Genomic DNA, 14,764 nt, shown 5'->3' with positions numbered 1-14,764 from the left:
GTTCCTCAATATTCTCTTTCCTAATAGTTCTGATCAATCTCTAAAACAGGGTAGTAAGGTTGCAAATTAGTGATTTCTCAATTTCTATCTTTTCTCCTACATTTATTAGCCAGTATTCTTATATAATAAACATTTTTCTTTCTTTACCAACACCATGAGTTTTTGTTTATTTTATGGGTCAATATCATATGCTGCTACTCATGTTGCCTCCAAATGTCATCAAGTGTTAGTCCTTTCAAGCAGGTTCTTGTGTCCATTTTGGATATGATTGCTATTAGCGTTTCAAGTCTTCCTTCCTTAGCCAACTGTATTGGATAAAATTTATTTTCCTTCATATGTACTTAAACTCAGCCATTTCTTAAGCATGCCTGGTGCCTTTGAAAAGGGAATGCAATTTGTAACCAAAGAAATCAGGCACTAAGTGTATGCATTGCTTTTTGGGTAGAATCATTTCAAGACTGGTACAATGAATACAAGTTTTGATTTATTGTTTTATTTTTAAATTATAAATTCATATAGACATTCCCAATTTTACCGTTATGCTATAAAAATTTTTCTTTACATCTTTAATTTTATATATGTATTTATCTTTTCTTAAACCATAAATCTTGGCTTCTAACAACTTTAATACATTTATTTTTATTCTATCCTTGTGAGATATACATTTCAAATCATAATTACATCACTGCAAGAAGAAAGTCCTACTAGATCATGTTTAAAACTTCTATTAGCTCTTCTTATTTTTAGAGTATATCTTGTGAAGGATGAATCATAGACTGTGTTGTCAAATTAGTTGAAATAATGGCTTTCTCTATGTCATTATGTTCTCAAGTTGATAGACATTTAGATTCATTTACTTTTTTGGTGTTCAGTTTTAGGATTAATAATATTTTTCTTTTTGATTTAATGTTAGTTTGGGGTGTGAAAAACATCAATATGAGTTAAAAGTCAAAATCATATAAGGAGGTAGACTTAGAGCAATCTAGCTTGTTATCCCTTCCCCTTCAGCATTATTTACCACTGATTCCCTATATAAACATATTATTTGTTTAATTTTATAACTTTGTTGAGATAAATTTCATATACCATATATCCCCCTCTTTTCAATAGTTCTGAGTATATTCACAGAATGGTGCAACTGTAATCTCTGTCTAATTATTCCAGAAATTTTCATTACTCCAAAAAGAAACCCCATACCCATTATCAGTCAGTTTTCACTTCCTCACTTCCCAGCCCCTGGCAACCACTAATCCACTTTGTATTGGTCTCTATAGATTTATTATTTCATGTAAATGGATTCACATGTGGATTTTTTGTGTCTGACTTATTTCATTTAGCATAATGTTTTCAAGGTTCAACCATATTATACCATATATGTATAATCAGTATTTCATTCCTTTTGATGGTTAAATAGTATTCTTTTGTATGGAATATATGATATTTTGTTCATCCATTCATCTACTGATAGATATTGGGAAATTTTTCACCTTTGGTCAACTGTGATAATGCTGCTATGAGCATTTTGCATAGGATTTTGAACAGACAATGTGTTTACATTTATCTTGGACATATACCACTGAGTGAAATTCTAGAGAGTCATTTTAAAAAAAATTACTGTACTTCTTATGACAAAATAAGAAAATATGTATATAGATATGTAGAGTGTTTCCATATTCTTGTTTTCTTCTTTCTTCTTACAAAAACTTTAGCATATTATGTACTCTAATTTATACCTACCTCTTTCTGTTTTTTATGACCATACAAGACTGCCTGGTCAGATGTACCCTCATTTACTCTACAAGTTCATTTTTGCAACCTTTTGTTATTAAAATTATGCTGCAGTGACAAACCCTGTACACTTTCTGTTCTGTATCTGTGGAAGTGTGTCTTTAGAGTAGTTGCTTGAAAGTGGGATTGCTACTTCAAAGGGTAACTGAATATGCAAATTTGTTAGATATTGCCAAATCCTCTTCCTTTGAGACTGTAGAGAATCAGTACTGCAATGTATCCGAATGCCTGTTTCCCTATTGTCTCATCAACAGAGACTGTGCAATAGAATTTGCCAATAAATGATAGTTCAGTGTAAGATTAATTTACATCTTTATTACTAATTAATGAGCTTCAGTAGTTTTCCACATATTTAAAGGCACCTGTCTTTCTGTGATTAATCTGTTTATGTCTCTTTTGGTTTTATGTTTTTGGGGTTTTTGTTTTTTTGTTTTTTGTTTTTTTGGTACCAGGATCGAACTCAGAGGCACTCAACCACTGAGCCACATCCCCAGGGTTCCACTGAGTTGCTTAGCATTTCACTTTTGCTGAGGCTGGCTCTGAACTCGCGATCCTCCTGCCTCAGGCTTCTGAGCTGCCTGGATTACAGATGGGTGCCATTGCGCCTGGCTGTTTTATGGATTTTGAGGACCAAGATTTTTTAAGTAAGCCAGGTGGCTAGCCTCTGGATGGGTGGAAGCAGGCACCCTGTTACCCACTACCAACAGGGACATTTTCATGAGTCCTTGGCTCTTGTCACATGTTGAGACACTTATAAAATCACAGTTTAAATTGTCTTTAAAGATTATATGATCCTGTACCCTCACATGAAGAAACTGAGGTTCAAAAAATGGGAGACATTTTCTTTTGATCACATAAAAATTAAAGGTAAAAGTGTAACTTGAACCCAATATTTCTTTGCCCAGGGAAATTTCAAATTAACATGCATATTTTCTATTATTTATTTTATTTTATTTTTTCTTACTTCTCTATTTTTACTAAGATGACCACAAACTACTTTTTGGAGATAAAACATCCCTTCATGTTGTATATTAGGCTAAAATGCAAACATTGGCAATAAACGTAAATATAAACGTTATCCTCTTGTAAATTATACTTATTATCTATATCAGTGTATGTAACACTCATTTACTAAGGAAATGTTAAAAAAATCCAAAATTAGAAAAAGTCAAACCTGGATTAGATATTTGGTGAGATATCATAGAGAGACCTGAAATCCAGATGGACAGAGTGCTCAGAATCTCTCACAGTGGGGTGCTGACAGGGTCATTAACCAGAGGCTCACCCTCACTAAAGGACTCAAGTTTAGGTGTTTGAAGTCCTCTCCAAATAAGGTTAAAATGTCTCATGATTACATTTTTTAATAAGGACAACTTTATTTGCTAAATATATGTTTTAAATGCATTGCAATTCCTCTAAGCTTACACCAAACTGTTTAATGTACCAGGAGAAGCCTTGAGAGTGACCTGCCTGCTGAGCAGGCTAGCAGCAGAAATGAAACTAGAATACATGCATGCTGACTCCTGAACACAGTGCTTTCCACATTTTATTGAGCCAGGTAAATTCATCTTTATTTACAACACTAAATTCTTTGACCAGGAAACACCACTGTGGGACACAAGTGCCCCTTTCACCCACCTATCTCAGAGCCTATCACCAGGCTTACTGTCTGTAATGCTGTTTCTTTCTGCCACCAGGGCAAGAAATTGACCAAAATCTTAACAACTTTCATTTGTTGAGAGCCACCTATGTGCCTGTGCCATATGCTATACTTCTGTTCACTGGGTTTTGTTTTGAGGTACTACATATTGAAACCAGGGGGCTTATTCATGCATAAGCAAGCACTCTACCACTGAGCTATAACCACAGACTTTTAATTCTTTTATTTTTGTTTTGAAATACGGTCTCACTAAGTTGCCCAGGCTGTCCTCAAACTTGCAATCCTCCTGCTTCAGCCTCCTGAGTAGCTAGGATTACAGGCATGCACCACCATGCCAAGCTGGCATTACTTACTCTTTTCTGTTTTCGTTTTTTGTACTGGGGATTGAATCCATAAGTACTTTTCCACTGAAATATATCCTCAGCCCAATTTAGGTTTTCTTTATTTTTGTTGTTTTCCTTTTGAGTCAGGGTCTCACTAAATTGCTAAGGCTGGCCTTGAGCTCGTGATCCTCCTGCCTCAGCCTCCTGAGTTGCTGAGATTACAGATGTGCACCTGGATAGCTGTATTCACTCTAATACATAAGTCTTGTATGGTAGGCATTACTATTCTCATTGTAAAGATGACAAAATAGAGTCTCAGAGCAGTTTGACTAAGATTACCCAGCTAAATAAGTTATAGAGCTAGGATTCAAAACCAGGTTTATCTCTCAGTAAAACCTCTTCCCAGTCCAACTACCTGAGTGTTACACTTCAACTAAGACAATCTAGCTACATGATGGCTCTGAGAAGATACACACAATGGTAAAGGCAAAATCACCTTCCTCACATAGCACTCAGCCTGACCAGGAAGCAGTTGGGAGTGAGAGGCAGTTTCTCTATAGCTCTCCCACGTGACCCAGTCATCCTCCAACAGGAACTCTTTCTGAAAACTACACAGTTACTTACTTGACCAAGTGTCTTATCAGAAGTTCCAGCATCTCACGGTTCTTTTCTGGTAGCTTATAAACCAGGGAGTGAATAGCTCCTAGCCGATAATCCAGGTTATCAGACTCTGTCAGAAAGAAGAGTGTGAAAGATGTTTGGCTTTGTGGGCAATTGCATTGAACAAACTCTCATATGCACATACACATACAAACACACAAGCAGAGACACACACACAAACACAGATATGGAGAAAGACAACCAGAGACACAGAGAGAATCAAAAAGATGAAGAGATAAATAGGTACAGAGACAATGACAAAGAGAGTCCAAGAAGAAAGAGAACAAAAGTCAGAGAGAAAAAAATAGGCCTTTTAAGATGAAGAAAAATTGAAGATAGAAGAGGAGGAGGAGGGGAGATGATAAGGCTGTTTTAAAGGCAATCAGAATTCTAGCCACAGCAGATTGTTCCTAAAATCCCACATGTAAACCTCTGTTTGACAACCCTTTCCCACCCACCTTCCTTGTGGTACTGTTGCTGCCTCTGGGCTCTTATGAAAATCAATGAGAGAGCCCAGAAGCACTGAGCAAGGCTCCCTCGCCTCAAAGACCTGTCAAGAGGTCAGATCCCCTGAATCCTTATCATTTTCCCTACACAGATCACCATGAAGGATAAGGGCTGTGTACAGGCAGGAGAGACAGTCATAAAGTGGCCTCACCCAACATGGCTAATGCTTCCTTAATGGCCAATCTTTGGGGTGACTCTATATATCCTAGTTCACATATACCCCTCTACCATCACCCTCATTTTTCATATCTAGAAAATGTGATCTTGTGCTAACAGATTAAGAGTAAGTACTCACAACATAATTGAAAAGGCATTTGAAAAGGCAAAGTGCTAAAGGAAGCTGAAACAGCAATTGTAATGTAACCATTTTGCTGTCCCTTGTTAATATGAGCCAATTCTCTTGTTTTGAAGTAAGAAACAATAAATAAATAAACCAAAGTCTTTATACTTGTCGCATCCTTCAAGTTAGCCCATTTCTTCCAATCAACTCAGCTAACATTGATTTATGAAAAATCATATAACTCTTGAGTTAGCAAGCAGGAATATTCTCATTTGGCAGTGGGCAAAATCTGTGTATGTGTTTTGGGGTTTTGTCCCTCAAGTAGTTTTCAAGATTTATTGTTGCAAACTTTACTAAGAAACCAGGACAACACAATAACTAGTAACATAAATACTTACTGGCAGCAGAGACCAGCTCTTTGTGAAGCCTATAGGTCATGACAGGTTCAGAAAGATTCCTGAAATTAATGAAGACTGTAAGTTCCTTTGGGGAGGGTGTAGCCAGACCTTGGATTCTCATTCTGTGGACTGTGAGGGCAATGTTTCTGAGCCCCACAGCCTAGTGTGATTGCATACATTTTTCTCTGTACCTAAAACAGTGCCTAGTAATTCAACAGAAGACCTAGAAAAATATAGACTAAAGCTTCTAAAAAGGTCTCTAATTGCTACCCAAAGATAATGGAAGTGTAAATAAGTCCTGCAAAGTTCCAAAAGAGACACGTTCTAAATGCTACCGTGAATCCCTTACAATCTGATATATGCATAGAATTTCCAAGAACTTTTGCATCTATTCTTCCATTTCATCTTTCCAATGATCCCATCAGGTGGAACTGTTATTCAAATCATTATTTAACTGAAGAAGAAACTTAGGTTCAAATTTTCTTCATTTAGTCAAAAAATATTTGCTGAGTACCTACTTGTTCCTGGAATTTTGCCAGGTTTGGTGGATCCAGAGATGAATAAGTATAGTCCAACCCCCCCAAGGAGCTAATTCTAGTGGAGGAAAGAATCATACACAAAATTTTCCATGCAGTGGGACAGGTGTAAAAAATAAATATATGTTCTGAGAAAGGAAGGAAATAAATAATAATAATAGTAAACTTTGCATCATTTTAAGTGAATTGTGTACTTTAGTTTATTTAAATCTTATGATTACCCTGTGAGGTAAATACTAAGATTATATCCATTTAACAGATGAGGAAACTGAGACTCACAAAAGTTAAAGAATTCATTCAAGTTTACATAACTAATAACTGGCAGAACAAGGCAGTTTGTCTCCAGACTCCCTGTTCTCAATTAATATGCTACATGACCTGCCATTATTATTGTAGCAATCAGGGGATAATAGGTAATAGAGACCTGAACAGAAATAGTGGAAATAACATACAAAGACAAGGTGAAGAGGCTCCTTTGAAAGATATTAAAAAGACAATTCCTTTATTGATTGGGTATGATGGTGAGGGAAGGACTAATTTGGTTTGGGTGAGTAGACAGAATAGGAATGGATTAAGAGGGAAATAGAGAGGCTAAACCAGAGGGAGTTCTAAGATAGCCAGGGGGAAATAACTATTAAGAAGGTGAAAGCAGGGCCCTTGTAGGTCTGAAAAGCAGATTTGGAAATCATGAACCCAGAATGGTGGTTAAAACCATGAGAACAGATGGCCCTGCTCTAGGAGAGATGTCAAACTAACAGCCAAAAAAGGCTTTCTGACATTTCCTTTCTGATTATTTTTGTTTTGTTTTGTTTTATGTCTAGTACAGTGTATAAAAGTGAAATGAAATTGAAACAACAATCAAAATAAGAAAAGTTAAGATATTTCATATAAAAATCTCTATTTCCATCTCTATTGAAAAATGGAATGATACGGCTCCTTTAGATTACATGGAAGGTTGCAGAAGTAAAAAATATTTCTGTTTATGTATAAAGGGATTGCTATGCAAATAAAGGTTCATTATGAAACATGTTTAATATGAAAACTGTCTACTTTACGCATTTTCATTTCTTGGACCCTATAGATATTTGAATTTTCCATCCCTCAGTGTAGTAGAAAGAAAACATAGCCCTGGGAAATATCAGGTAGAACGTTTATAAAGAAGATGGACAAGAATGGCAATAAGGCAAAAGAAAATCCAAACTCAAGTGATATTACAAAATCCAAAAGATTAGAAAGTTTTAAGGAGGGTTTGTTAATAGTTTTTAACTCTACAGAGAACTCAAGTAATATAAAAACTGTGTGCAGCACTAAGGGAGTCACTGGTGACCCTGGCAAGAACAGTTTCTGTGGAACAGTAGAGGTAAGAGTCAGATTAAAATGGAGTTAAGAGTAACTGGGGGTTAAGTATATAGGACATGCACAGTACTTCATACAGAGGCTAGCGGGGATGGGGTGAAGCATCTCATAAAACTGGCTTGTCTTAATCCTGGTTCTAATTATCAGCAATAGGGTTAATAATTCCCAAGTACAGCTCAAGTCAAGACCTTCTAACTGAGTTGCACTTTCAATTGCCTGCTTAACGTAGTTCACTAGGTTCTTCAAAGACACTCACAATTTGACATATCCAAAAGCAAACTTGTTGTCCCTCTCAAATCTGGCTATCATGCATGACCATCACTTGGTTGTATGGGCCAGACATGTGGAAGCTGTCCTTTAATTTCCCTCTCCCCAATCCTCATATCTAATTCATCAACTCTATACTTCCTAAATCTTTTGAATATGTTTCTATCTACCAATCTTCACTGCTACCTCCTAGTCCAAGCAGGAATAACATCTCCTGCCTGGACCATAGAAGTAGCCTGCTTATTGACTTCCACCTCTACCAATTTTGTCTTCCTCTAATCTAGTATCCATACTATTTTTCCACAATACAAATCTCATCATGTAATCCCCCACTTACAACTTTTGTATAATCTTCTCATTCATGATAAATCTAAAATCTAATTTTTAAAATGTCTTAAAAGGCCCAGCATCTGACCCCTATGTACTTCTGCTCTCTTTCTACACTCAATACTCTACCTACACCGGTCCATGTAGTTTCTTGAATGGCCTTCCTCCCCTCTGTCTTAAGGCATTTAGATGTACAGTTCTCTTTGTTAGGAACCACCCCCTCTCACTTGGTTCTAACTTATAGTTCAAACCAGAGTTTAAACAATCAGAAAAAGTCCAGTAATCCTATTTGTTGTGGCTATGTGATGCCCCCAAAAATTTCATGTGTGAGACAATGCAAGAATGTTCAGAGGTGAATGATTAGATTATGAGGGTCATAACCTCATCAGTGGATTGATCCAATGATGGGGATTAACTGGCTGGAGGAAGTAGATCACTGGAGTGTGACATTGGGGTTTATATTTTGTCCTTGGTGAGAAGAGCTCTCTCTGCTTTCTGATTAACATGTTCTGCAGTGCTTTCCACTATGCCCTTGCACCATGGCCCCAAAGAATGGAGTTAGACATCTAAGAACTGAGACCTCTAAAACTGTGAGCACCATGCAAAATTTTTCATCTAAAATTATTCTTGCCAGGTGTTTTGTCACAAAGGCAAAAAAAGCTAATTAAAATGCTATTAAATGTCTTCAAAGAACACTATACCTTCTTTTCAGAACACTTATTATTGTTTGTTATATTTGTATGATTATTTATCTTGTGTTTGTGCTCCTCAATATAAACTATTTAAGATCAGAGACCATATATCCTCTCAACTGTATGTTTACTGTATAATATCCTACTTGTCATATAATAGGCACTCAGAAAATGTTAGCTAATTTAGAGATGAGCACTTCTGGAATGATAGAGCCAGTTAAATAAAAGAGGACAGATACAGAAGAGAGAAGGGAGTGATTGTTTTAATACTTTCCTGGAAATGTTAGCAACAAGAAGTTATTTAAAAATTCAGAACACAGATGGAAACCTACTCTAGGAACACTTTTATCTTTAAGAAATCTAAAAGGTATTGATCAGCTGGTGCATATTAAAAGTTCACAGATAAGAGTCTGGAGAACGAATATCTCTTATTGGGTGTGTTGCCCACTCACAATTTCAGGCATCTCATCTTTCAAAAGGGCTATATTATAAATTATGGGATGAGTTGGAAATGATATAGGGTTGGAATAGTTTTAACCTATAAATACTTTTGAAAATACTGATTCTTTTTAAGGAAGAGAGAGAGAAAGTATCAATTATTCTCACCATCACAAGTCTTCTGAAAGTACTCATAGAATATTGTTTTCTGTTTTACTAAATTACCCAACAATCCTATAAAGGTCACAGTCCCCAGCAACTGAGGACAGGGTAAGAAGACATCCCACTACCAGCAGCCCAAGTAAGAGACACTAAGGTTCAAAAAATATAGATTTGATAATGGATATTATTTAATGTGGTAAGAGTGCACCTCAATTTCCTCATCTGTAAAATGGATACTGCATCACTGATGGTACTCAGTTATTAGGAGAGAAAACAATGACACTGTCAATGTAACCAACTAGCATATTGCCTAGCATAAAATAAACCTTCCAACAGTAGTTGATTTCTTCTTTGGCAGATTAAGGAAATATACTTATGGAAAGAACATTCATGATGATGTTAACTTCTAAGATGATGATGCTATAGCAGGAGGTCATTTAACAGAATATAATCTATTGGGAATTAGTCCTGTGATGCCAAAAGAGGATGGTAGTTGAAAAATAAGACATTTTATCATATAAAGTATGGTGGCACATAATATGGGACATAAAAAGGTAAAAAAAATAGAATGGATTTTAAATACGTATCTATCTTGGCTGAGTACAGTGGTGCATGCCTATAATCCCAGCTATTGAGGAGGCTGCAGCAGGAGGATCACAAATTTGAGGCCATCCTCAGAAACTTAGTGAGATCCAGTTTAAAAAAATTAAACATAAAAGGGCTGGGGATGTAGATCAGTGGTAGAGTACTTGCCTAGCATGCATGAGCTCTTGGGTTTGATATATATGTATACATACATACATCATATATATGTATACACACATATATATGTATACATACATATATGTATATAGAATCGCTTTTATATAAATTTATGCCAATATATTGAATAATATATTCATTGTCACTATGCACTCCAAATTTTGCTGGTAAGTTATCATTTTTTTTCCTTACTGCTGCCACTTTATTTAGTTCTAATAATTTTATGATTGTGACTGCATTTTCTTGATTTGGTTTTTATTTTCATCATATATATTAAGGTATGGTACTCTCATACACATACACACACACACACACACACACACACACACATTACCCAATACAATTTGATATTTCAAAACGGTTGTTATTCACTAAAATATGTTAATGATCATGAATTTTCACAAGGTGTGATTTTACTAGTGAACCCATCATAACACTAACTTTATCTGCAACAATGGAAAAACTCCTTCAATTATTCCAAGAACATTGTTAAATACTGTATTTTTTTCAAAAACATTTTCATTAACAATTATAATTTCCATGTTTCCTTTGCTTAATTTCTCAGATTTAAAGAAAAGGTCTTCTAATGTACTTTCTTATTTGACAGAAATTCTCATACTCTTTGTGTGCATGTGTGGTTAGTAATCCTATCTAACTTTTTGAAACTGTGGGTTACCTCTAATCTCCACCCGAATTTCATTATCTATGAAGAGCAAAAACCCAATTCAAAACAGGCATACCTGAGGTAGAATTTCAAGGAGCTGGTGATTGTCTTAATGTCCCAGTCACTATTATGAAAATCAACATCTCCTGGGCATTTGGGATCTATTTGAGAAAAGTAAACAAAAAAAGTTAATCTTCCCTAGAGTTTACCCTTTACTCTTCTAACAAAATAAAGTGAATTTATTAAAAAATAGTTACTCAAATGAGTTCTCAAGAGATCAAAATGTTACAAAAAGAAAGTCTTTGATATTTCAACAAGTCCCTTGCATTATGGTCCAGCATGTAAGAAGCTTAGAAGTGATCTCTTCCATTCACACTACAAGAAAAAAATCTAAACACACTGAAAATCAACTATTCATAGATTCATCATAGAAGTAATAGAACTAAGGATCATGGGGAAAACTGTTCTTATACCCCCCGCCAAAAAAAGAAACTACAGAGACATAGAGGAGGAAATTGAGAATCGAAACTTACTGTAGCAGAAGCCCAGGAGCAAAAATCTCCTAAGAAATAAATAGCAGGATAGGAAAACTTAATTTGTAATTGACTAACTGCTGGAGGCCCAATATGTATGAGTTTGAGAGAAAAACTCCTGATCCTAGAAGGAACCCCAGTTTTAATTTTTATCTTCAGGAGCCCTATGAGGTTCTTAGAGTGAAGATCTGAGAAAAATTCTCTCATTCTTCTATGCTTCTGGAAATGCAGAAGAAAAGTAGTCATCTTTATGCCCAATCTTTCTGTTCTTCATAACAGTTCCCTGAAGAGAAACTATTATAGACCCCTAATCTACTGCAGTTTGACCACAAAATAACTGACCTGGCTAAAGGGAAATATTCTACTCAAGACTCAGCCTGCTTTCCTATGTCTCCTGAAGGGGAAAAACAAAACATTACTGAGAAGCACTTGGGAAGGTCAAAGGCCAGGGCACAGCTTACTAAAAGAGATATAATCATAGGCTTATAGAATATTTTCCCTCCAGTGACACCTTACCACCACATCACATGGGTGCCTGTATAATAACAGGAAAATATGACTAAAAGCTGTACCATTCACACAATATTTACAAAGTATCTATGGAAAATCAAAGATAACGGGAGACAAAAACAAGAATAGCAGAGGGAAGCTTAGCCACAATCACCTACAGCTACAACAAAGATTAACACTGGCTAAACTTTAGCCATATAAACATAAAACATCACACTAAAGTCCTATGTATCTAAGTTTCTTTTACCTATTAAATAATATCTAGCCTGCAAAAAAAAAGAAAAGGCATACTAAAAGAGAGAAAATATACTCTTGAGAGGCACAGTGAAAATCAGAAATAGACTTAGATATTGTAGCAATATTATCAGAATTATCATCCCAGTAATTTAAAACAAGTATGATTAACATGCTAAGGACATGGATAAAGTGAACAATTTAAAAGAGGAAATGAATAATATAGGAGAAATATGGAAAGTTGAAGAAAGTATCATTAGAAAAAAGAAACACTGTAATGGGAAGAATGACTTTAAGGACCCATCAACAGATTGGGCACAACTAAGGAAAGAATCAGTGAGCTTGAAGAAATGTCAACATGAACTTCTAAATCTGAAATTCAATGAGAAAAAAGAATGAAAAAAAGAACAGAATGTTTCAAAGCTATAGGACAGTTATGAAAGGTAAAATATACATGCAATAAGAATACCATATGGGATGCAGGGTAAAAAGGGAAGAAATAGTTGAAGCAAAAATGACTAAGAATTTCCTAAAACTAATAATAAATGTCAAACCACCGATCCAGGAAATTCAGTGAACCCCAGGCAGGACATATACTTAAAAAAAATCTACACTGAAGTGTATTATATTCAAATATTTATACCTTTATTCTATTTTTTAAATTAAATTTTATTTTTTAATGTGATGCTAAGGATCAAATGCAGTGCCTCATGCATGCTAGCCATGTACTCTACCACTGAGCTACAACCCCAGCCTTCAAATTTTTAAAAAATTCAAAGACAAAGGAAAAATGTTGAAGGAAGAAGGAAAGAAAGCACCTTTCTTATAGAAGAGCAAGGATGCAAACAACATTACTTTTCTCTATAGAAGCCATGCAAGCAAGAGGAGAGTGGAGTGAAATATTTAAAATGTTAAAAGGTGAATGGATAAAGAAAATGTGAGATACACACACACACATACACACACAATGGAATATTACTCAGCCTTAAAGATGAATGAAATTATGGCATTTGCAGGTAAATGGATGGAACTGGAGAATATCATGCTAAGCAAAATAAGCCAATCCCCCCAAAACCAAAAGCCGACCGTTTTCTCTGATATGTGGATGCTAATTTACAATAAGTTGGGGGCGCTAAGGAAAAATAAAGTTACTCTGCATTAGGCAGAGGGGAGTGAAAATGGGGGAGGAAGGGAGTAGGAAGGTTAATAGAATGAATCAGACATTATTACCCTATTACATACATGATTACACAACCAGTGTGATTCTACATCATTACAACCAGAAGAATAAGAAGTTATACTCCATTTATGTAGGATGTGTCAAAATGCATTCTACTATCATGTATAACTAATTAAAACAAATTAAAAAAGAGAAGACCAACAATAAGGTGACTTTTAAACTTGCAAATATTCAGCAGCTATCTCCGCAGGCTCAAAATGAGCAGTCTCATCGTTATTATACATATCTGCCTCAGATCCTCTTCTTGGTGTAGAGAAGAAAGAATGGAAGATAAACTCTAGCTCTTAGCTTCTCTGCAAGGAAAGAAGAAACTGTAACACATACCTAAAACCCTAACGTTTTTAGCTGCACCCCAAGGGACTGGCTTATATCCTACATCTCTCAAGGCAACAGAGCAACTTACCACTCTCTAATTTCTTAGTGGCCATTAAGAACAATAAGAGCAGGTTGGACAAGCACATAGAGTTTTGAGGCATCTAAAATCTCTGGTCAGGCTGATTAGGGAGGAATGTCTTCTATAAAAGAGCACACTAACAAAACTGAGAGGTGGTTCTTTAATCTACTATGCAAAGGCTGACTTAAGGAAACAAAGTTAAGGAAAAAAATGAAGCATAAGGCAATATGTTTCAAATAAAAATGCAAGATAATTCTCAACAAACTGACCCTAATGAAAGGGAGATACTTGATTTACCTCACAGAAAATTAAAAAGGACATTCATAAAGATACTCAGCAAAGTAAATATAGCAAAGCATGAACAAACTGAAGTTCTCAACAAAGACAAAGAAAACATAAAATATACCAAAAAGAAAATCATGAAGCTAACGAACATAACTAAGCTCAAAAACTCAATAGAGTGGTTCAACAGCTGGCAAGATCAAGTCAAACTTGAAGACAGGTCATTGGAAATGATCTAATCTGAAAAGAAAATAAAAGAAATGATCTAATTGATTAAGGGGCTTACAGGAGACCATCAAGAAGAATAATTCAGGGCTGGGGCTGGCTCAGTGGCAGAGTGCTTGTGTGAGGCACTGGGTTTGATCCTCAGCACCACATAAAAATAAACAAAATAAAGGCTTTCTGTCCATCTACAACTACCAAAAAATTTAAAAAAGAATAATTCATGCATTGTTATTATCCATATATTATATTATATATTAAGACTGAGAGAGGTAGTAAGACTAGATAATAAAACAATAAAACAACAATGTGATGAGAGAAAAAAGGGACAGAAAAACATGTTCAAAAAATAAAGGCAGGCTTCGCTCCAGGCAGAGAAGCTGAGTGTGTAATCAGCAGTGGATTGTAAGTACCCGAGGAAAAGAAAGCTCAGTGCCCCCCGCCTTTTTTTTTCTTTTTCTTTTTTTTTTAATATTTTTTATACAGGGAGAGTTTGTGGATTGGGATTGTTGGCGTGGCTGTGGTTTCT

At 35.5% G+C, this 14,764-nt stretch overlaps 1 protein-coding gene across 1 annotated transcript in view; it reads right to left on the bottom strand.

The window, feature by feature from the left end:
• The window catches only part of Ophn1 (oligophrenin 1), a 350,877-nt gene that overhangs the window by 60,315 nt on the left and 275,798 nt on the right, over positions 1-14,764 (bottom strand). The window contains exons 16-18 of the mRNA XM_048797200.1: positions 10,897-10,981; positions 5,617-5,675; positions 4,396-4,501 (exon numbers count right to left, since the gene is read on the bottom strand). Of these exons, the coding sequence (XP_048653157.1) occupies positions 4,396-4,501; positions 5,617-5,675; positions 10,897-10,981 (250 nt within the window). The remainder of the gene's footprint in view (positions 1-4,395; positions 4,502-5,616; positions 5,676-10,896; positions 10,982-14,764) is intronic.

The sequence above is a fragment of the Marmota marmota genome, unplaced genomic scaffold, assembly GCF_001458135.2.
Source record: "Marmota marmota marmota unplaced genomic scaffold, marMar, whole genome shotgun sequence".
In the NCBI taxonomy this organism is placed as follows: domain Eukaryota; kingdom Metazoa; phylum Chordata; class Mammalia; order Rodentia; family Sciuridae; genus Marmota; species Marmota marmota.
The sequence above is the reverse complement of the archived record's forward strand: the minus strand, read 5'-3'. Positions and strand labels throughout refer to the sequence as shown.